Source organism: Pseudonaja textilis, chromosome Z (genome assembly GCF_049901715.1).
Source record: "Pseudonaja textilis isolate UNSWEBS1 chromosome Z, rPseTex1.2, whole genome shotgun sequence".
Lineage (NCBI taxonomy): Eukaryota > Metazoa > Chordata > Lepidosauria > Squamata > Elapidae > Pseudonaja > Pseudonaja textilis.
Window position 1 is genome coordinate 22386893 of NC_142008.1, and position 24810 is coordinate 22411702.

General features: G+C 40.0%; 1 protein-coding gene across 5 annotated transcripts in view; it reads right to left on the reverse strand.

Moving 5' to 3' along the window:
• The window catches only part of ADAM22 (ADAM metallopeptidase domain 22), a 185730-nt gene extending 161989 nt beyond the window's left edge, over positions 1–23741 (reverse strand). For 4 of the 5 annotated variants that reach the window (XM_087915257.1, XM_087915258.1, XM_087915256.1 and 1 more), the window contains exons 1-2: positions 23438–23693; positions 22858–23018 (exon numbers count right to left, since the gene is read on the reverse strand). In XM_087915257.1, coding sequence (XP_087771383.1) covers positions 22858–23018; positions 23438–23516 — 240 coding nt within the window. In that variant the 5' untranslated portion in view covers positions 23517–23693. Of the gene's footprint in view, positions 1–22857; positions 23019–23437 lie in introns of all 5 variants that reach the window. The other variant, XM_087915255.1, reaches the window with a different exon arrangement.
• Positions 23742–24810: the final 1069 nt, after the last annotated feature.

A 24810-nucleotide genomic window follows, 5' to 3' on the forward strand; every position in this document is an offset into this window, starting at 1 on the left:
AAGGCTCAATGACTAAGACACTGAGCTTGTCAATCAGAAAGGTCAGCAGTTTGGCAGTTCAAATTCCTAGCATCGCGTAATGGAGTGAGCTCCCATTACTTGTCCCAGCTTCTGCCAACCTAGAAGTTCGAAAGCATATAAAAATGCAAGTAGAAAGATAGGGACCATTTTGGTGGGAAGGTAACAGCATTCCATGTGCATTCAGCATTTAGTCATGCAGGCGACATGACCACGGAGACGCCTTCAGACAGCGCTGGCTCTTCGGCTTTGTAATGGAGATGAGCACTGCCCCCTAGAGCCAGAAATTACTAGCACATATGTGTGAGGAGAACCTTTACCATTTTAATATAAAACATGAACAGTGGCAAAACTTTGATTGTATTGTTGAACATAGTTCTCCTAACTGTATCTTCTGAAACCATTCTTCAAGAAAGTGCTGGCAACACCACAATACTGTATTTTTCAAGCAGATATATTGTTAATAGGTGAGATCTAGAAAAGGATTCCATTTCTCAAATCATGTCATGCAGTAGAACAATTAATGCAGGCTGTGTCCCAAAGTAGGTCAGAAACTAAATTAGAATGTATCTAAATAATTAGAATAATTCCACAGTGAATCAGTTGATAAACTCCTGCAATCCCCAACACTTTGCCCAAAATTAGTAAATAAAGCACAGTATTCCTATTATTTTTAATAATTAAAATTCTTCTTATGATGGTAATAATGCCTACTGAAGAATGTATTAATCAATTCTGAGGCCTAAATTTCCAACCTACCTCTTGCAGACTTCATAAAGATGGAAAGAGATTGAGATACTATGTGATAGAGTTTGTCTAAATCTTCAACCCACACAACTGAAAATTAAACATTACAGAACCAGACACTGATCTACTTCCATCCATGTCCAAATCTATCAAAACAGCAATAACAACAAAAATAAAATAATTAAAATACAAGCTATTCATCCATCTGGCTTTTAGGAAAAAGTTCAAGATTTGTTTCTCAGCCCATATAGTAAGGAAGCTTATCACAATCAAAACAATCTTTACTACACACCATTGGCAGAAGCAAAGTAGTGTGAACCCTAGGTTTAGCCAAGTCAGAAGCAACCTCCTGAAACCAGTTATTTTTTGCAATAACAAAGGACCTCTGATGTCATCTCACATAGAAATGACAAGTCTTCTACTGTTGTACAAAACATGTGGAAGAAAAAGAATGGAAAAAATAAGAAAATTAATCCTATGACAAATATATCCTGTCTTCCTCCAAAATTTCTTACCCTGCGTGCTCAGTCAGTTATTTTCTAGAACCCAAATCATGTATAATTCTTTTTTCATAACTGGCATTCCCAGATAGTTCTTGAGTTCTGGAAATAATTCATTCCTTGCCAAACTATGGCTTAAACCTAGTACTGTGCTGTAATATGGTTTTAAATTATAAGTTTGGCCATTGTTAAGGGATATGTGTGCAAGTCAGTAACCATGCAAATGTCATTTCCCAATACTCAATGTAGTGGTTGTCATCACATGACTGACTATTATGTGTGCAACCACTCACTGCTTGATCTAAGCAGTTTTGGGACCATAGACGAATTATCTCCATAGCAAATATGGCAACATTAAAAGCAAACTAAACCAAACATAGTTAATCACTATACATCAAAGACTCCACACACAATGATGGCTACCATATGGAACTCTTCAATTCCACGTGTGTGTCCAACTGTATGGTGAACAGCAGCTCTACTAATAACAAACAAACAGAACCTTCTTTCATTAATATTGAACTTTATGTTCATATATACCATCAATCTAAATATTGTAGTACTTGTTCTCAAAAGAGGTTTTGTTTTTGCTTTAAACAGAAGAATTCAGGTCAACTAATTTAGATGAACAATCTTTTTTTTAAAGTGTCCAAAAATATAATTTTACAATGAAGAGAAAAAGATTCAAGGTCATATTAAAGCACTTTTGCACAATAATGTCTTTTTAAGACACTGAGATCCCCAGGGGCAAACATTTATTTCAGGGTTCTATAAAACCCTGAAATAAAGCTTTTTCTCACTGCATCCATGTTAGTGTTATGTTTTTCTCTATGTGAAATCAATGGATCAGCAAGGACAAGTATGTGAAAAACCTAAAATAATAAAGTAACTCTTTGTGGTATGTTTTGAGTAATTAGGTCTACTGTCCTAAATGAAAACATCTCTCCATCTGAACATTTCTAATACAAATAATGGAATGGATGAGATGCCCTTTTCTTTAAGAACACCCATGGATATTTGCCACAAATAAATGATTCCCTTAAGAATATTGCAAGTTTCTTAAGACAGCTCAAAAGACTGGATGTAAATTTAAATTATGTAAGTTTGCTTCTAGAAAGAGCAAAATATACTTCTTTTTTAGCTTTTCATCAATCCATGTAAGGATTACTACACAAGCAGTATAGATGACAATAAAAATGCTTCTGTACCTAATCATGACGAAGCCTAAATGATCAAAGCGTATGGAAGTATCAAGTAGAAGCTCCACCCTTTCATTCAAGAGCAAATATAAAAAGGATGAATGGAGGGAAGTCTTGGTATCATCCTAAGCATTGGGGATGGTGGAGATTTTTGTAAAAAAGATATAAATAAAATTAAATGAATGTTTTGAATAGAACTATTTATTTTAAGCTGTGGGAGGAAATAAAAACAACTGTCACCAAAGTAGTCCAAGAACATATTATACACAAAAAACCCAGCAAAATTGGCCAAATGGATATCATATGGTACAATAAAGACTGCAAAAGAAAGAAGGAAAGCAGAAGCCATTGGTGACACAAAGAAGCCAGGAAAAAAATAGAAGATTAAATGCAAAGTTTCAGAGAGAAGCAAGAAGAGATATAGAACTGGGCTGAGCAATGTAAGAAATTGGAAGAAGCAGCCATGAGAAGTCATACAACAGAGAATTTCACTAATGTAAAGAGGGCCAGAGACCCCTTTATAGCAAGAAAAGCTACAGTCGGAAGACTTGATGGGCAGAGAAACCAAAAGCAATCAGAGAAAGATGGTGCAGGACAATTTTACACAAACAAAAAATGAGCTGTAAGAAAAATAGCTGACCTACCAAAAATGGAACCAAATATCCTGGATGAGAAAGAACTGTGAGCACACAATCAGTTGCTTAATCGCAAAGTCTAGGAATTGATGGAATTCCTACAGAGTTGCTGATACCACTGTCAACAAAAGCACTGTCAGAATTTTGCCAAAGTGTATGGAAATGGCCAACATTTATCTCAATACCAAAAATAAAGTGATATGAAAGATTGTTACAACCACCAAACCATGGCCTTGATACCACACATCAGTAAAATTATCTTGAAAATAATCCAGCAATGTTAAATCCAACCGCCAACAGAAAACTGCCCGTTGTAAAAGCAGGGGTTTTTTTAAACAAAGAGGAACGTGGTCATATTGCCAACCTACTTTGGATGATGGAAAAAAATCAAAGGAATACCAAAAAGACCTCTCTATGTGCTTCACTGATCATACAAAACGTTTGACTGTGTTGACCACAACAAGCTCTGAAACAAGCTCTCAAATATCTGGAAATATCACCACACTACTTCCAGCTAATTCAGTCATCGTATTCTAGTCAGAAAGCCACTGTAAGAATGAAATATGAAGACACAATATGATTCAGAATTGAAAAGGGCATTTGGCAAGACTGCATCCTGTCACCTATACTATTCAACATATATATAGAAACTGTCATGAGAAATGCCAAACATCAACAACCTTTAGCATGGAACAAGCAAGGTGAATTAGAGTGGTTAATCCTGAGAGTCAAAGATCAAAGTGAAAAAGAAACACTGAACCTTAACATTAAGAAAATGGGCGTTGGTGCTTACCTGATACGCCCTTTCTCAGCAAGCTGCGTAGAGCATCCAGAGTGGGAGATGCTCCAGTCTCTGCACTCACAGGCTGAGCTTTAATTGAGGAATGCTCCTCCTCCACCACGTGACTTCCTCTGTAGCGTTCCCCAGTTTTACGAAGACGAGAAGACAAACAAACTATCATCTCATCTTAACTATTGTAATAAACATTAACTCCTTGACTCATTGATTCATTGGCCGAAACAGGATTCCCCATCAGACGGATAAAATAGGGTGGGGCTGGATGCTCTACGCAGCTCACCGAGAAAGGGCGTATCAGCTAAGCACCAACGCCCATTCTCCCTCGAGCTGCTCCGAGCATCCAGAGTGGGACATACCAAAGCATGGCCTGTCCTACGGGAGGGACTCCGTCTGGGTCAGAATCTCCTCTGGACCTCTGACAACTTGTTGTAGGACTTGTCTGCCAAAGGACGCATCTGCTGAGGCAAACACATCGATCTTGTAATGGCGAATGAAGGGTGACAGGGACGACCAGGTGGCTGCTCAACAGATGTCGTTTATCGATGCCTGAGTAGCCCAAGCTGCTGAGGTAGCCGCACTCCTTGTGGAATGTGTGGTTATTCCGCTGGGAACAGGAAGTGCTTGTGTTGAGTAGGCCTTGGAGATTGTCACTCTGATCCAACAGCCTATGGTTGACAGGGATACTTTGAAACCCAGCGTCTTAGGTTGGAATGAAAGGAATAATGATTCCGACTTCCTGAAAGGTTGAGTGTGATTGATATAAATATGAAACGCACACCTGACATCGAGGGTGAGTTCCTGCGATCTGTGAAAGGCTGAGTTAACCTTGGGTAGGAAGGAAGGGTCTGGTCGCAGGAGCACCCAATCAGCGTGAAAAACACAGAGGTCCTTTCTAACGGACAGAGCTGCGATTTCAGATATCCGACGTGCAGAAGTGACTGCCACAAGAAACACCACCTTGAATGTTAGGAATTGAAATGATGTCTCCCTTAGGGGTTGAAGGGAGGTTTGGTAAGTGAAATGAGGACCTTATGAAGATCCCAGGTTGGGTAACGGTGTACCGCTGGGGGATGTAAATTGGTGGCCCCTCTAAGGAATGCTCGGATATGAGGATGGTGTGAAAGTGAGCCAATATTGTCGCAGGAGATGACGGTTGATAAAGCTGCAACCTGTCTTCTCAAGGTATTAGGGGCTAGTCCTTTATCTAGACCCTCTTGCATGAAAGCTAATATTTGAGTGATAGATGGAGAGAGTGGATCAATGAGCGATTTGTGGCACCATCTACAGAAAATGCTCCAAGTGGCATTATATATCTGGGTGGTTGAGGGTCGTCTTGCTGCCAGAATGGTATCAATGACCTGATTGGAAAAGCCTTCTTTCCTTAAACGGTCCCACTCAACCTCCAGACGGCTAACTGAAGCCACTGAGGATTTGGATGCTGAAGGGGTCCCTGGGATAGCAAGATCCTGTCTGGAGGGATCCTCCAGGGAGGGGCCACTGACAGGTTGCGAAGGTCTGCAAACCACGGTCTCCTGGGTCAGTATGGGGTAACCAGGAGAAGTTCCGCCCTCTCGTGAATCAGCTTTTGGATTACTTTGGGGATTAACAGTAGTGGGGGAAATGCGTATAAGAGCCCTGTGGGCCAGGGACACTGTAGGATGTCATGATTCTCCGCCCACTGAGCGAGATACCTCGAGAAGAATCTTGGGAGCTGGGCGTTGAGCAGTGATGTGAATAGGTCCACCAGCGGGTGGCCGAATATCGCTGATGCCTCCTTGAACAGTGAGGGGTGCAGGCGCCATTCTGACTGGTCTACAGTGGTCCTGCTCAACTAGTCTACCTGAATGTTTGAGACCCCCGAGATGTGATCTGCCCTGATGGATAAGAGGTTGGTCTCCGCCCAGCGACAGAGACGCTCAGCCTCCCTCATGAGCCAAATGGAATGTGTGCCCCCCTGTCTGTTGATGTGCACCTTGGCTGTGATGTTGTCTGTCAGAACCAGGACGTGACGTCCGCGCGCTTGGGGGAGGAAACTGCGTACGGCCAGATATACCATGTGAAGCTCCAGCCAGTTTATACTGCACCATTGCTCGGTTGCTGACCAAGTGCCCTGAGCTGAGAGCGAGTGGATGTGGGCACCCCATCCAGATAGGCTGGCGTCTGTTGTGAGGGTGACCCTATGGGGCTCCTTGAAGAAATGTCCTTTGTTGATAGCAGGTCTGGTCCACCAGAGGAGGGATGCGAGAACCCTTGGAGGTACCTTCACCATGGCCCTTCCAGATCGCTGATATGGCAGCAGGAACCACTGAAGGGATCTGGTATGCAAACAGGCCCAGGGAATAATGGAAATGCATGAAACCAATTCGCTAAGCAATTTTGACAAGTCCAGTAATGCCACCTTTTTTGCTCGTCTGATCTCCCTGACCAATTTCTGGATGCTGAGAAATCTTTCAGGAGAAAGGAATACCCTTCCCTTAACTGAATCAATCACTGTCCCTAGGTGTACTATTCGAGTGGATGGAGAGCTGGCTCTTTTCCCAATTCCCGAGGAGGCCATGGGCCTGGAGAACCGAGAGGGTAGTCCTGGTATCCCTTTCTGCATGGTGTTTGGAAGGAGACAGGATGAGAATGTCATCCAGATAACAGTGAATGCGGATGGGGAAATTCCTAAGATGAGCCACTAAAGCCGCCAGAACCTTGGTAAAGGTCCTCGGGGCCGAGGCCAAACCAAAGAGAAGGGCCACATACTGAAAGTGTTGACCGTTATAGCAAAATCACAGAAATTTGAAATAGGACAGCCAAATAGCAATGTGTATGTATGCCTCTGAGAGGTCAATGGAAGTGAGCCAGTCTCCCTTCCTGGTGCCCTGGAGAATAGACTGTAGAGTGTGCATCTTAAACTTATGCCGAACAATGTAACGATTAAGCCTCTTCAAATCTAGTATGGGTCTCCAACCTCCGGAGTGTTTGGGAACTATGAAGAGGTGAGAGTAAAACCCCCTTCCTTGTTGCGAGGGTGGGACGGGCTGTATAGCCTTGATTTCAATGAGATGTTTGATAGCGGCTTCTATTAGAACATGCTTGGTGCGATCCCTGGAAAGAGGGGATATCATAAAATGCTCAGGTGGGAGGGACTGAAATTCGAGGGAGAGGCCGAATTTGATGGTGTCCCTAACCCAGGCATCAGATGTAGATGATTCCCATTGGTCGGCAAAATATTTGAGGCATCCGCCAATGGGATAGGGAGTTAAGGCTTTATCTGGGACGCCAGAACGGTTTACTTCCTGCGCCCCGGAAGGGCCTCCTGTAGTTGGCATCCCTTCTGTTCCTGTCACCCGGGTCACTTCGATCCTGAGGTTGGACTGGCCGAAAGGGCGGGGCTCTCTGAAACCTGGGAGAGAAAGGTGTCTGATAGGAGGTTTGAAAGGAACCCCTCCAAAAGGGCTGGGATACTCTGGATTCAGATCTGTGAAAGAGAGACGGAAGAATTTTTTTCTTATTTCGGCTTTCCATTAGTAAAGGTTCAAGGACCAGACCGAATAGTTTGCCTTTCGAGATGGGAGCAGAAGCCAATTTTACTTTGTGTTTAACGTCTGCTTGCCAATACTTGAGCCAGAGCAGACGACGGGCTGTAACCTGAGATGAGATGGCCCTGGTGGCAAATTTAATGGAATGGAAGGTAGCGTCAGCCACAAATTCTGCTGCCGCCGTAAGCTTGGCAATGTCCTGGTGTGCCCTGGTGTTGGATGGAGGGACATGTTGCTTTAATTGATGGAGCCATCTAATGGAGGATCGAGTAAAGAAGGATGCGGCCGTGGCTGATCGAATGGCCCAAGCATCAGATTGATGTGCCCGGCATAGCGCCATTTTGGCCCGTTTATCCTCTGGTTTTAGAGCTTCCAGAGTGTCGCTTGGAGTAGAGGATGACGCTAACCCCACTATGGGCTCATCAACCTCGGGAGTCTCTAACAAGGTGGAAAACTCCACATCGAGATTAAAAAATCTCCTATCCTGACTGGAGGGGGCGGGAGGCACCCCTGTTGAAGCCAATTGTTTCGCTACCAGGTCAGAAAAAATGGGTGGAGTAGGAATAACTTCGGCCTCCACGACCGGTTGTTTGAAAATGGAATCCTCTGGATCTCCAGAGCTGCTGGGGAAGTATCAGAGGGTTACTGAGACATCAGACCAGAAATATTTTTTGCCTTGAACGATAAGGACTTGAACAGGTGGGGTTTGAACAAGCCTACGAAGGCGGGCTGGTCAGGGGTAATACCCTCGTCCTCTGACATTTCTCCTTTCATTGGTTCCACCTCTGAAAGAGGCTCAGAGTAATGTATGGACCCCCTATCAGATTCCTCCTCTTCCCTCTTCCTCCTCCTCCTCCCCTTCTGGAAAGGGGATTTCCCTCTGGGGAAGTACCTGACCATGGTGAGGTTCCGGTCTGGGGAGAGGTCTGCCAGAAATGGATTCGATATCAGGGACCATCGTTTGTAGGTCTGGCCTGGCCATCTTGTTGAAGACCTTCCACGATTCCTTGGCAGATAGCCATCTGCATCCATTCTCGTATCTTGTCTGGGATCAGGTCTGCGGATGGTTCTTCTTGCCGTAGGCCAGCAGTGGTCGGAGTAAAAGTAGCCTCAGGTGTCCGGGTGGCTTGAAGGCTCTGAGCGGGCGAGCTGCGCCTGGAGAGAGAAAACTGGTCTGGAAGAGGGGGGTTTGAGTTGAGGCAGATGGGGTGGGAAGAGTAAGCACTGAGGGTACAGATTGTGAGTCCCTTGATCGTTTATCAAATTCCTTCTCTAGGGCTTTGTGGCGCCTTAAGGCATCTCTCTGAGAAGCTTTGGATGATTCCTTAGCCTGCCTGCGCAAATGGTGTGTTTTGGATTTGGCCTTCAAAGAAGATCCTCTGGGGTTGTCCTCTGCCATAATAAAAAGGAAATGTAAGGTATGATAATAACCAAATAAGGCGGTTGGCTCGCCTAGGAGTTCGACCTACAAGGCCGGATATCCTACAGTTGTACCACGTCCCCCTTTTGGAAAAATTTTTATTATTATTATTATTATTATTATTATTATTATTATTATTATTATTATTAATTATTTTTACAAAAGGAAAGAGAAATATGACCAATTAAGGTCTAACAGTACCAGAGTACTTTAGGGTTATTCCCAATTGAAATAAAATACTTGAGAAATTAGGAAAAAAACAAAAGGATCAGATTAGCCAATAAGCCAAATGAACGCTGAGCCAAAACAGAAAATTGGGCCTCCTGCAGCAGCCTCCCAGACAAAATGGGTGGTACTAGTGCTGCCTCATACTTTGCCTCTGAGCAGGCTGCGGGATAGCCAACAAGTAACAATACTAGGCAATAGGGCTAGGAGCCACAATGCCTAACGATCAAAAAGGCTCTAAACAGGCCTTCCAGTCCTGCTTTGGGCCTCTGAACAGTCACTGCAGCGAAAGTAATCAAAAAACAAAATGGCGGCCAGCCACGAGGCGGCACCCAAAATGGCGGCCGATAGCTGGCGTGAGAGCTCAGGGACGGGAATTAGCCTCCTCAAAGGAAATCAACTTAAAAAGAAAGTAGAATGAGGGGCAGAAGGGATGAATAGCTTTCCTTCTAATTAAGGTGTTCATGGGGGGAAGGAACAACGGAGCGCGGAAAAATCGCACAATGAGCCGCTGCTTGTGAGCAGAAATGGCTTGAAGGCAACGGCAGGGAGAAAGGAGGACGTTGGGGGGGGCGCGAAGGTGCTGCTAATCCCCCGTTTCTACCCCCCTTGAGGGGCGAAAAAACGCTCCTCTCCTAGGTGGAACAGACCAGTTGCGCAGGGGCTAGAAATGAAATAGATCAAACCTGAAGTTAAATTTCTGAGTTTTTTATCCTGAGTCAGCCAAGGAGCTTTGAAAAGAACTGCCTGTCTCTTGCAAGGCTGAGCTAAAACTGGGGAACGCTACGGAGGAAGTCATGTGGTGGAGGAGGAGCGTTCCTCAATTAAAACTCAGCCTGTGAGTGCAGAGACTGGAGCACCTCCCACTCTGGATGCTCGGAGCAGCTCGAGGGAGAACAAAGATAATGACAACTGCAGAAAACACACAGGCCAGAGTTCAGATTGACAATGAAACCATCAAAATGGTAAAAGGATTCATCTTCCTGGGCTCTAAAATTGACCAAAGTGACAGCCCTGAGATCAGAAGGTGTACAAAGTCTGCACTACTATTACTATTAATCTTGTCATCACTCCTTATCACCCACCCCCTCCCACTTGTGACTGTATGACTATAACTTTGTTGTTTGTATTCTTATGATTTATACTGACTGTTTCCTAGTATGATTTGATTGCTTATTGTACCCTATGACTATCATTAAGCATTGTACCTTATGATTCTTGACTCTTGACAAATGTATCGTTTCTTTTATGTATACTGAGAGCATTTGCACCAAGACAAATTCCTTGTGTGTCCAATCACACTTGGCCAATAAAGAATTCTATCTATTCCATCTATAGAATTTGGAAGAACTGCAATGTCTGGCATGAATAACATCTGGAAGAGTAAAGGCATTAGTTTTGTAACCAAATGCAGATTAGTTGATGCAGTAATTTTTTAAATTGCTACTTATGGCTGCAAAACTTGCTCTGCAAAAGGCAGCTAGAACTGGGGTGGATACTTTTGGACTGTGGTACATGCCAGAGGCAACTATTAGACATCCTATGGACTGCAAAAATAACAAAGAAACCTTAGACCAAACCTCTCCAAAAATATCACTTGAAGCCAAGACTGCCAAACAGAGGCTGTCATATTTTGATCATGTTGTGAGAACTGACTCACTCAAAAAGTCAATCACGCTGGGAGTGATCAGGGTAAAAAAAAGAAGGGGCCTTCATAGTACCCATTGGCCAGACTCTATAAAGAACAACACCAGGATGACCATGGAGGATCTGAAGAGGGTGGTCCAAGGCAAAAGGGCATAGAAAGTACTGATCCATAGAGTGGCTGAGGGTCAGACACAACTGAATAACTGACAATGGCAATGACATTTATTTTAAACTGAATGAAGAAGTTTAATTAAGATATGATAAAGTCAAACTTTGATGAGACATTTAAATTCACATTTTTATTAGTTTTACAATGACTATAGAGACACCCATTATCTGAGCTGATTGTCGTCATCCAACCGCAACATGTTCTCCATAACTAAATATAGTATTGGTCCTGATCCAAAAAATAGTAACATATGACTGTTCTATATTGTATCTTTTGTATAATATTGTTGTGATTTTTATATATTTTAATATCTATTTCTATATGTGGTTTTACCCGTGTGTTGCTTTCTAGTTGCTTCTAGTGAGATAGGTGGGTGGGTGGGTGGGTGGGTAGGTAGGTAGGTAGGTAGATAGATAGATAGATAGATAGATAGATAGATAGATAGATAGATAGATATTGCATGCTGCACTACCAGCTACTGATGCTTATCTCTTTTATTTTCTATATATCAAAATTGTGGAGAAGTAATTTAGGGTCAGTATCTTTGTGACACATTATAAATTATAAATTAGCCCTGCACTATGCTCTCTGAATATGCAATGTATATTACTGTATCCTTTCCATTTTATTTGTTCTACCCATAGATTATATCCAGCGTTGGAAAGAAATTCAATATTTGTGGAGGCAGTCAAAGAAGGCTATGATGGGCTTTTCCTGGAAAAACTTATTCATTCTTACTGAATTTGTAATTGTATAGAGAATGTGACAGGTTATGGATTGCGTAATTCTATGGGGTTATTTTATGGAATGCCAAGCTAATGAACAGCTGGACATTGTTAGGTAGTTTGATGCATAGGTATGGCAATACTTGTACGTGGATATATGCGCTATTTTTAAATAATATACATAGGGAGGAAGTCTTATGCCAATAAAAATTAGTCTGCAAATTTATTGATGCCACATGTAAGAAATGATTCAGGTAAGAATTGTATTAAGCTTGAGAATAAGCTGGATTTTATTTTAAACAAGAACACCATTTCTGGCTCTCTAAAGCTTTTGTAACATGACAGAAGGAAGATGTTTTTGGTCAAAACAACTTTCATTCTCTGAAGAACATACGTATCAATGCCAAAACCACATTACTTATTTTTTAATCCAATGCAATATTCTTGACCCTATAATTCCTGAACATTTTTCAATATGTCTTTAATACAAAATTGCCACTCATTTAATAAATAATTGTCTTTACTGCATAACAGATTTAATCATGCATTTTTGTTCATTTGGACACTGCTGCTTTGATATCCAGTTGTCATTGACATACAAGTGCAAACACCATTGCAAATATCTTCCCCCTCTCCAGTTCCTTAATTTTCCACTCCAAAATAGACTCACAGAAAATTAAAATAAATTATATATTTATTACATTATTACATAGGTCTCCATAGAATGTCATCAGTAGAGCCAACATGATGTCCTGAAAGTTCAAATTTTGATCATACTGTTCTCAATCCTGACATGATTAATACAGTACAGATTTTAATCAGTGTGAAAACTAACATAATACTAAGATTTTAAAGAGTGAGATTTTCATATCTTCTTTAAAACTCAATATAAATGAATCCATGGAATTAGACCAAGTCTACTTTAAAATATCCTTTCATTTAGCAGAAAAACCAAGATGTCATGACTATTGCATATAACCAATGGTTCATAAATTATCCTTTTGCCAGACTGAGCCTTTCATTGCATGAGCTGGCTGTAGTAGCCTCAATCGTGTCTTAAAAGCCATGCTTTGGATAAAGGACTGTGAGTTAACTGGATGGACATATATTTATTGACTGTTATGCATATTCTGCAGACTGATCTTTTGTTTTGGCCCTAGGCTTCTTGACAGATAAAGTGGAAACTGTTTGCATTTCTCCCAAAATAATTATTTTTGAAACATGAAAATGGATAAACTTAGACAAATCAGACTCCCGTTTCACTATTTATCCTTTCCAGCAAGACCTTCCATATTCATATTCAGACTTTAGAGAATTGATTAAAACATGACAAAAAGCCGAAATAGTCACCAACTTATATTAAAATGTGAAAATCAAGGAGTTGCTACTAAAGAAAATCTCTGGAATAAAACTATAATTACCATGCCTTCATAAATAAGATATCTCCAGCAGCATTACAGCTTGCTGCCTTTAAAGCTACTTTTGCTGCCTTTAAAGCTACATTTTTTTCTTACAATCTCAAGATTCATAATACCGAGAGCTCTTGACTTATGAGCACTGTTGCTAAGTGAGACAGTTAGCTCTTGACTTACGACCACTGTTGCTACGTGAGACAGTTGTTAAGTGAATTTTGCTCCATCATGTGACCTTTCTTGCCACAGTTATTGTTAAGTGAATTCCTTCACTTGTTAAATTAGTAAACTAATATCATCAGTTCAATGAATCTGGCTTCCCCATTGACTTTGCTTGTCACAAAAGATAATCACATGAACCTGGCATATTGCAAACATAAATATGAGTCAGTTGTCAAGTGTCTGAATTTTGATCGTGAGACTGTGCAATGGTCGTAAGTGCGAAAAACAAGCATAAGACCCTTTTATCACTGCCGTTGTAATTTCAAACGATCACTATATGAACTGTTGTAAGTTGAAGACTACCTGTACAGAGATGGAGCCTATGGCTGTTATTAATAGATGAGGTCTACAGTTAAATGTATAAACTTTTTCTAACAAGTACTATATATGGAACATAGTTAACTTTTTCCTTTAGGGTAACAAATAGTGTCATACAAGTTTTAAATTCTCCCGATTATTTATTCTTAATTATTTACCCAAATTCCAACTATGTATCTGATCTCATTTCATTGCATCACTTTTAATCCTAGCAACAAACATTAAAGAATCTTTAATGATCAACACTTCCGGTTTGTCGGCTTCGGTGACAGCAGGGATTCGCCTTCTCTGCGATCCCTGCTGTGCTAGCCGCCTTGGTGTCTCCGATCCTGACGGATTTGGAGGCTAAGGCTGCCCTGTTGGGGCAGCTGAAGAAAGGGGGGATCCGGACGGGGGTGATGGGCGTCGCAACCCCCCCCAGCCGGCAATAACCCCCTTCTCTCAAGACGGTGCAGCGGTGGTCTTTTATGGCCACCATAAAGAAGCCGGCAATTGGATAAAGAATGCGCAGGAGGGAGAAGTTGTTTTTTTTTTTAAAGGAAGTTTTTTCTTGGTCGAGCTGGGACCTTAAGGACATATTTAACACCTGGGAAAGTAATGACTTGGAAGCTATAATGTTCCTGATTGATGTTTTCAGCTGCGAAGAAAAATGACGAAAAGGGGAAGTCACTCTCCCTCCCTTATGGAATTAACAAATGGACAAGGGAAACCAGCCTTTGGATAGAAGGTAAAACCTAAACTCCTTTGTTATAAGTGGGAAGGGAGAGGCTTGGGAAAACAAATCTTTACTCTTAAGATTTTGCTGGAGGAGATGCCTTGAAGATAAAGAGAATAGAAATTAATTCTAAGAAAGATTTAAAGCACAGATTGGACGTTTCTGCTTTCCCTAATTTGACTTCATTCCTAGAAGAGAAACTGTAAAAAGAAGAAGCTTGTACTCTGCCTGGACTGTTTGAGGACTGTGGGATTTTGGGACTTTTGGGAACTGTTTTAAGTTTGGAAATAACTGATTGGCTTAATAATAAGAAGAGGATACAGAAAGAGAAGAAGAAACAGTTCAAAATGGCTCTATCTCTTGATGAATTAAAAAAACCATATTTAAAAATAAAGAAAGAAGGCAAAGATGTTATGGGAGAAGCCCTTTGTTTTCTAGATATGGCGCTTGTCATGTGTCAGCAAATTAAACAACAGCTGGAAGAAGCCGAGGAAGAAGAAGCCATTTTTAATGAACTAAACGGTATGACTAAGAAAGAAAGGAGAAAGAGAGGAGCGAAAAGGAAGGACTTAAGAAATAAAAAATGTTTATGAAAGAGAAAAAGAAGATGCAAAACAACAGAATGCTAGAAAGCAAAAGGAAAGAGGAATGCAACAGAAAGGGGAAATCAAGAAGGCAGAGGTTTGAGAGGAGGGGGTAAAAGTTTAGGCGGGCTAAGAAGGAAAGGAAAAGGGGAAAAAGTTACAAAGGTATAAGACAGGATGGAGAAAAGGAAAATTTTTTAGGGATAATGGGTAATATATGGGATTTTTTTTTAAAAAAAGGGGATTCTGCAAAGTACACATGAGTATTGTAATAGTGGTATTTGTATTATAAGTAGATAATCAGAACTTTTTAAGATCTAATAAAAGACTAAAATATCAAGGTATAACTTTTAAAGGTTTAATAATGAATGATAATAAGTTTTAATAAAATACTAAAGGGAATGTTTAAAATATTAGTTTGAATATAGAGTTTAATGGATTGATGTGTTGATTGTTATGGATTTATTATTGTAGTATTGGTTTCTGAAATAGTAGAATGTACTAAGCAGAATCTGATTGGGATTTAGGTGTTATTTTAAATTTTAACTTAGGGGAATGATAGAAAGGCATCATACTCCGATTAGTGATTCCAGGGGAAACTATTCTGTCTTAAATTGGAAATGAGACAGATGTAAATGGAGAAATGGACAAAAGATATAAAAATATTTTTCTTTAAAGCAAGATTAAATATATAAAACAGAATTAAGATGAGGCAAAAGTGGAAAGGAGTTATATAATAGATATAGAATGGTAAATAAGATGGGTAATGGTATATAAGAAGAGCATGAATTCAATTGAAGTCCATACAAAAAGTGGTAATCTGGGGCCAAGTTACTTTCTAGAAGAAAGTTTTTATGTTTTTATGTCTATGTCTTACGTGTGTGTGTTTAATTAAGAATTAAATAATAAAACCTCGGAGGAAGACTTGATGAGAATAATTATAAACAAGCCAGAGGAAAATATAAAGTTGATGACTGGATAGCAGATAAATCAGAAAGGAAATATGATTGAATACTGATTAAAGAGAAACAATGTGGAATTTGGTAAAGGGAATTTACGTGTTTATATGGAAATGGGATACATTATAAGTACGTGATATAAAGCAATATGTTACCTGCCTTGTAAGGATATACAATGGAAAGAGGTTTTATGTTTTTAATGTTTAATGATGTTTTGTTTTGTTTGTTTGTTTGTAAAATCAATAAAACTTGTTTAAAAAAAAAAGAATCTTTAATGAAGAACTATAAAGTGACTGTTCACAAGGTAAACAGAACACACCAAAGTTTTCAGAATGTTATAGCTCCCAATTTATTTCCTATTTAAGATTTTTTTATTATTTAAAATATCTTGCCCACAATTCGCCGTACTTTTTTCAGATTAAATTTCCTTTTACGATATAAGGAACTCATTTGCTTTTACATTTCTGCATAAGCACCAATTAGAATTTATTTTATTTTCTGATGTGGAACCTATCCTTCTGAAGACCATACCATCTGAAATTAGACTGTCCTCAATTCTACTTGTCTTTCCTCTGCTGGAAAGCCTTTAAGCATGGTGGCTCTCTCAGACAGAATGGTCAGGAGATTAGCTGGGCCCACAAGATGTTGTTAATTCACTATTGTTTGGTTTACTGTTGGTAGTTTTTTGCTTTTTGTTATTTGCCATTTATAATGATGTATCAAACTGGCTGCCCAGAGTTATTGTTTCAAGTTAAGTATAAAACAAAACAAAAGAATCAGTCACTTAATAAAGTATTAGATTCATATTCTAGATTTTGTTCCGTAAATCAAAGTACCATCTCTGGTGCTCCATCCTTGAAACAACAATCCTATGAGATGAGTTGGGCTGAGAGAGAATGACTGGTTTCCAAGTTACTCAAAGAATTTCCATGGCTAAGGATAGATGAGAACCTGAATCCAACTCCTTAATCACTACATCACATTGCTTTGGGAAATGATAATGATCAAGACTAATATTTTTAAAGAATTATCATGCTTAAAATATTATAAACCTGTAGCTGATAAATACATGATAGTTCTTCTGACACAATATTAGAACACAACTTACTTCCTTTGAGCTTCATCTGGGCTACATTTACTTAACTGCAAATGTAGAAAACATAGAAGCAATCAGTCAACTGGGCAGGAACCATATTGTGTGTGGTAGAATATGACCATCAATTTTAAGCATTTAAATATTTGCATATAGTCAAGAAGACAGATGCACACCCGAAGCACTGACTAATACATGACATTCTCCCTGACAGGTAAAGTGAATATTTGCATTTTGAAGCTATCACACAAAGTTGAAATGGCGCCAGGGAATTGGAGAATGAACTCTTCCATCTGCTATCTCTGCAGCAAATATGCTGCTCTACTGCAATCTCTTTTCAGTTTCTTGACAAAAATTTGCCATTTTCCAATGGAAATACCAAGTTTAAATATACAACTGAACATAGAATACTTCTTGATCATTCAGACCTAAGCATCAGCCTGTTTCAGCTTTTCACCTTGATCCTCCTCTAGGCAACCTCAACCCACTGGAAAACATCAACTGCAATCTTGTTTTCAAAATTAATTAATGCAAGTAAATGGAAGCATGCTTGCAGTTACAGAAAACGAATCGTGATTATATTGATTGAATTGTAAGCTTTTGAATGTGTAGTTGTTATATATCTAATGTACCCAATACTGTAACTAATGTTCTTTGAATGAATTATCAAATTACTTAAAACAGTAAAAAAAATCCCTAAAACTTTTTTTAAAAAGTAGAGGAAAATAAGACAGTAAAGTGGAATAAATTGTGCACAAAAACACATTACTCCAGGGTTGAATATACATTTAAAAGAGAATAAACTGGTTTAAAATGTCTGGTTTTTTTCCATTGCTTTCTCATCCCTTTGTTGCTCATATCGCTTGAAAAACTTGTCTCAGAAACTGCAGGCTTTCCTAAATAATCTAAGACAGATTTTTATAATCTCCCATCCTGATTTTTATGGCATCCATAGGACTGCAGGATCACAACAGCAAAATTCAGCAGCAAAACAACAATTTTCAGCAACTTGTTTAGAATTTTAAATTGCACTAAAAATAAAATGGCTAAAATAAGTGCAGGTGGAACACGGCTTTTTTCCCATTTTTAAAAGCTCAATTTCAGCTCTTCCAGGGTAACTTTTTCATCTTCTTGTTAAGGAAATTCACATGTTATGGTCAAAAAAGTCAAGTTGATGGCCACAATGATTCATTCAGAGTTGTGCCTGATTTTTATTTATGACACTTTAGTAGCACCTTAATGATAATTGTGTGAAAATTGTTGACCCCATTCACCCTGTATATATGAGGCCAGTACAAAATGATAATGGGAAAATGATAAATTGTGAATTGCAACGTGACACACACTCTGGCCTTTCCTGTTTGAAGGAAAGGCCTATAGTCACAGAGCAGTCTGTAAGAGATATAATGCATGTGTTAACATTCATCAGTCCTTCAGGGATATTCATATCCCTTCAGTCCTCAAACGACCAGCAGTGTTAAGAAATTGAAGTATGCCTACTTCCTAGTGTAGGATGGGAGAGAAACAGAAAAAGGTCCTTAAGTAAAATTAATTCCAGTAAACCATAAATACTTTTCAATATTAAAAAGGTGGGAAAGTACCCTAACTTCTATAGTCACGTGCTATAAGAAAATGAAAGTGCATTATCTTTGTGACTATGAGATTCCCACTAAAATGGTGGATTAGGAAGACGTCACAAGCATCCAGATCCAGTAAGAGGGTACAGTACAGATTTGTCTTAGGCTACTTGAAGCCATTTTTTTTTCCTTAGCTTATTACAATATCTTTGGATAATAACTATAATAGTAACTCTGATATTTTTAAAATGCACTAAAACTACATTTTAAAGTAAGCTTTTAAAGCAACCTGTTTTTAATATTTCTGCATAATCATTTCATTAGAAATATTATGAATATTTCAGTAGTCAGAAGTATAATGGTTAATAAATATCTGAACTGCATAAATACCTCTCCAAGCACATTCATTCATTGTAAATACAAGGACAAATATCAACACCAGTTTTAGGATATCCATTTACTCAGGCTTTCACATTAGTGAAGTATCAAATTCAATTATACTATAAAGGTAAGTCATTCTTTTGAGCTAAGGAGCTATATTTTTCTCTATTTTGTTCAAAAAGTAGGGAAGGAGAATGAAATCTAATATTTCAAAAGGATGGTGTTCCATAACGTAACATTCTGATTAGACCAGAATGCCTAGAAATCTCAGATACTTCCTTTTATTAATTATTGGAATTCAGCAAACTTGTAATTGTTAGCAAATTTTTTACACTCAGGAGTTACAAATATTTGCCAAACCCAGATTTAGCATTACATGAGCAAGTCAAAATGCATCTTGTCTTTCTGAGTTTCTCCCAGTTCTTTTTAATGAACATGGCCAAGACCAAGATGGGAATTTTGCTTTAATTTGCCATATGATTTTAAGTAATAAATTGTGGTTAACCTCAGTTGGGGACTATTTAAAACAGCTTTTCCTAATATGATACTCTCTATGGTGTTGGGAGTACAAATTAATTTGCACTAATGCAAATTACATTGTATGTTATAAATTATACTATAATAGTAAATTGTAATGCAATTTCTCTCACACAAATAATCCATGAGAATTCTGGGAGTTACAGTCTCAATATACATAGACCGCATCTGGTTACGGAAAGCTGATGTAATGGAATGTGCACCTGGAGAAGGGGGGAGGGGTAATTCCCGCAAGAGCAGTGCAATTTCCCAGGGAGGAGGCAGTGCATTCCAGAAAGAATCTCAAATTAAGAAACTGTACAGTTCCAAGCTTGGGGAGGGAGAAAGAAGTTCAGGGTGGTAACACCTCAAAATCTGTAAGGTTGGAGAGATTAATCTCTATTAGGGTAGAGAGTTATAACTTTATTTATAACTAAGATTCTACGCAATAAGTGTAAGCAAATAAAGAACTGTACTTGACTGGATTTCACTGTGTCATCTCTGGGTTTGGGCACGAAAGCAGATTTGGCTCTAGACAATACATAGAGATGTCCATATAATTTTCTAGGCAACAATAAGATTTATTTTCATGTGAGGTGGGCAGTCATAGAAATGTGATAGATGATAGATATATAGATATATAAATATAGGGATAGATAGATAGATAGATAGATAGATAGATAGATAGATAGATAGATAGATAGGTAGGTAGGTAGGTAGGTAGGTAGGTAGGTAGATAGATAGATAGATAGATAGATAGATAGATAGATAGATAGATAGATAGATAGATAGATAGATAGATAGACAGAAGATAACCTGATTATAGAGGAGAGAGAGAGAGAGAGAGTTACCAGTCTTTCTCCATTTTTTAAAATTTTCCTACCTTTATTTTCCCATGGAGATATTCACTAGGCTGATCTGTTTAGCTTCTTTTGAAGATTGGGTAATGGTATGTGAGAAAGATCTTGAAAAATAAAAACAAGATCTTGAGGAAGTCAGGTAAGTGGGCATATAGCCCATAGGTGCAATACTCAACATAAAAGTCATTTTGGTGCAATATAGGAAACTCCACAGGCCAGCCTGCCATAAACATTTCATATTGACCAGTGAACGTATAGAATTGAACCTGGTCACCTCTGAACTTCTCCAGGTTCAAGCTCCCATGGGAATGCAAGAATATTAGCTAAGCTACCATCTGCTGTCCTGCCAGAGGTTGAAACAAATTCTGTCCAGATGTTGCAATGGTATCCTGACGATCTGCAAACTGGTCATCTGTGCCTTCACTTGCTGCTAGCATTGCAACATAGCGCTCGGATCCTCAGCAGACAGCAAAATTCCTTGAGGATCAGAGGCCATTCCTGAAACTCTTTTCAGAAGAGATTATGAGACTTGCAAGGCTGATGCCAGCCTTTCCAGATAAACCAAGAGGAAACTGAACTAGATGAGCTGCTCTAAAAGAATCTTGCAAGTCTCCCGCTGTCTCTTACAGTGTGAAACATTAAGGAGGATTCCTCCTCAGCTTCTTTCTCCACTTATTATGCAACCCCTGTAGGCAACCCTCTCTTACCTGCTATTCCCCAGGCAGCATATCTTTACCCCATTTCTTAAGATCTTTCTCATATAACCATCACTGTTAATGCTGCTGCTTAGCTTACGTTGTGAATATTGACTTAAATTACTGAATTATGAACATAATTGCACAAATTAAATGGAAATTACATATCTTGACTACCATATGGCAAAACATTTGTCAAATTATGTCAAAATAATCTGACTAGCAAGAATAGCAATTTTATTTGATAGATCTATCTTTGATTCAAAAATCTTACTCAGAGCATGCTCATCAATAGCTCCACATCAAACTGGAACGGACTGCTTCAAGTTTCAGTTATGGACAGTGCACTTACCATGACCTGGATGAAAACATACCAAATCTGCAAATGACACAGGACTTACAAGTCCTACTATTTTTACTTCAAAGTCTTTTTGATTAGTTTAGAACTAGAGGCCATATTTCAAAGTTTCATACTGCTCTTTGTTCTCCTGTTTTTTTCAATTTAATTTTACAACAGCTTATGACTACTCTGGTTAGAACCATCACTGATGGGCCTATAAGGCCAATAAACAGACTTATGTCATGTACAGTTGTCTCTTGAAAACTAAATCTGAACTAATTATAATAAAAAAAACCTTCATTTTTTAAAAACTAACTTTGATAATATAAGTTCTAGGCCTTTGCAAATTTCCCCAGTATTTTGCACAAAGCAGCCTTCTTACAGCAGTTGCACCTTTTCCTGGGATCACAATGTAAAACTGTGTACAGGGTGTGCACACATACACACAACAAGGAACTCTTTCCCTTTGATTTCAAGAGCTATACAATCCTAAAACGATTCAGTTTAACTTTCAATGTAATCCTATAGAAGTTTGGAATGAAATAATAATTCAATGGCACTGACTGTTTTTCAAACATAATTTAGAATCACAATCTTAAAACCACACAATATTACGTGGGACTATTTAAAAGAAAATTGCATTCAGTTCAAGGATACTTCCTTGAGTTAAATGTGTAGAGGACTGAAGACTGACTAAATAAAAAAGTTGGTTTCAAATAGGATTCTGAATATCAAAATCTTCTTTTAAACTTCCTTAAAAACTAAGCCCTCAAATGCATTCCAGATGAGAGGAAATCATAAGCATTTTATATTCAAAATGAGATCATGAATGCCTCTGTAATTCAAAGAAGCACAGATTTCTGTGGAAGTTCAATGGTCTTAGAGAACATCCTGTCTGGAAGTTGGGAAAAGCATAGCCAATCATTGATTAGAGGCACTTGAGAAAGCTTTCAATGAGCACCCAGAGGTCTTCCAGGATTGCTTTTAGATAGGACAAGTGTATATTGCTGCCAAATCAAACTCCATCTTGCTGAAAATGCATATTTCTGTGTAGTTACATTTCTACACTAGACACAAACAGGCTCTCTCTCTCTCTCTCTCTCTCTCACACACACACACACACACACACACACATTCATGCTGAACACTTCTGTCATTTGAAGGTTTATCCTTTCCCAATAGCATCTCAGTCATGGAATTCCAAGGTTCAATCTTGATTTTTTTTAAAAAAACATATCCTCATTAAATGTATTTCTCTACATACATGAAGACCCTAATATTCCTAACGCCAAGATGCAGCAGGGAGAAAGAGGACAGTTCAGTCTCAATTCATCCAGACAACACCTGGCTTGGCGGGGGAGGAGCAGGGGGGGCTGACCTCGGATCAGGTGGATGGATGACTACATTCCCTCCCCGCGTGCTGCAATTTCTATGCACGGCGCATCAGGCACGGAGTCGCGTTTTGGAAGAGTCCGCTGGCGCCGCCTCCTCCCAAGCGCCCGTCTCCGGGCAACAGAAAATCCCAAAGAGCAGGCGGGCCTCTAGCTGCTTGCTCCGCTACTGGCGTCGCTTACCTGCTTCCCAACAGAGCTACGGCCGATGCGAGTGTCGAGCAGGTCGTGAGGAGTTTCGTTGCCTTCACTGGCACTATAGAGGAGCCGAAAAGGGACGCTCTTCTGCCTTTCCCTGAAGCGACCCGCAGCCTTTCTCTCCATCTCAGTCAACAAGGTGTCTCCTGGGGGTGGGGAGGGGGGGGGAGACGGTAGCGGTCAACCAATTCCAGCCGGAAGGGATCGGTTCATTTACGAAGACCCTCGGTTACGGGACGCGGGTGGAAAATGTGGCAGTTGCTTTCCACTTTGGAGGCAGAAAGCAAAGGCCAGCTCCATCTTAAATACATATAGTTTGTGTGTGTGTGTGTGTTTGCCATGAGCTTCCTTCCCACACGCGCACAGGGCACGCAGCTAACCCTGGTTCCTCTCTCCCGGGCCGGCGGCACCTGGGATGCTGCACACTGCAGCGCCGAGAGTCCCCTAACCCACGAAGACGAGCTCCTGGCAGGGCGAGCTCTTCTTCCCCGGCTGGCAGGTCCAGCAAACAGCGGCAGCCCGTTTCCCAGTGGCAGCCGCCGGGCGAAGGTAAGGAGGTTCTTACCTGCGCGGCCGCAGCGAGCTTTCGAGAGCATTCCGACGGTCCAGAGCATCAAGGCGAGCAGAGGAGCCGCGGTGTGCATGGCTGGCTCTTGAGAGAAGTGGCGTGGGGAGAAAGATGAGCTGCCCGCGAGAAGCGAAGATCGCAAGGCGAGAGGGAAAGGCAAGGCGCTCCTACGGCCAGGCTGCTGCTGCTGCTGCTGCTGCTAGCGGGAGAGGCGCCTCCTCGCCACCGCCTCAGTGCTGCATTGTGTGCCGCCGGCTTCCGCTCGCGTCGAGAGCTTTTACTGCATTGGGTATCCTGCTGTATCTCAGAGGCTTCAAGCTCCTCCCTTTTCGCTTTCCTTCTCAGCTCCAGGCGAGGGGATCCACGGTCGGTCGAGCTGTCTCCCTTTCTGCATCCCGCTGCCTCCGATCTGGAGAAAGCGACCCAATGGCTGGGCAGGGAGTGTGTCTGTTTTGAAGGAGGGGGGGTAGGAGGCGACAGCAAGCGAAGGAGAATCTGAGGAATGCATTTAGTTAAATTCGGGTGGGGATACGGGACGTCGAGCTAGACCGACTATTCTCCTTTCCGATGCCAAGGATATTTTCGGTGAAGTTGAGAAATTATTTTTCAAGCTAATGTGGAGACAGAGCAGGACAATACTGCAAATTGTGATAACAATCCAAAGAGTTGCTAAATCTCGACCGAGCACATCCTGCAATGTTATTTGCTTGCTGCTGGAAGTGGGTTCCAGCTACTGTGTTCCCTAAATCATGATTTAGCATCCACACAACCAATTTGTGGTTTATACAAACCATAATTTTGTGCAAGGTGTAAGCCCACCATATCAAATAAAAGTTCAATTATTACTGGAAATGAATACTATACTCATACTTAATCATAATGTAAGCTGCCCGGAGTTGCTTCAAAAATGAGATAGACAGTATATAAATTTAATAAATAAATTATAAGCAGTAAACATGAAATGATAAACATTTGGGAAAAAGCTTCATTAGTTTTTTTGGAAATTGAAATGGAAACTGATGCTATGTACTTCATATGCAGGGGGCGTGCATAAGCGCACCAATGTGCCTACCGTCCCTGTCCTATTGTTTCATTTTATTTTTCTTATATGTATCCATTTCATGTATTTATAACTATGTTTATACTTATACCTATTGTTACCGATTGACAAATATAATAAATTAAACATTCTTGAAAAGTAGGAAGCTACTTTTGACTGAAGCTCCTGAAAGCCTCCTCTTCACATTAGTTGGGTTCACACATTATTACAGTTCAATTTGCAAATTTATAGGTTGCTGATTTACTTTAAAAAAAAAAAATCACAATTGGTTAGATTGCATGAAGATGTTACATGAATCCAAAACATGTTG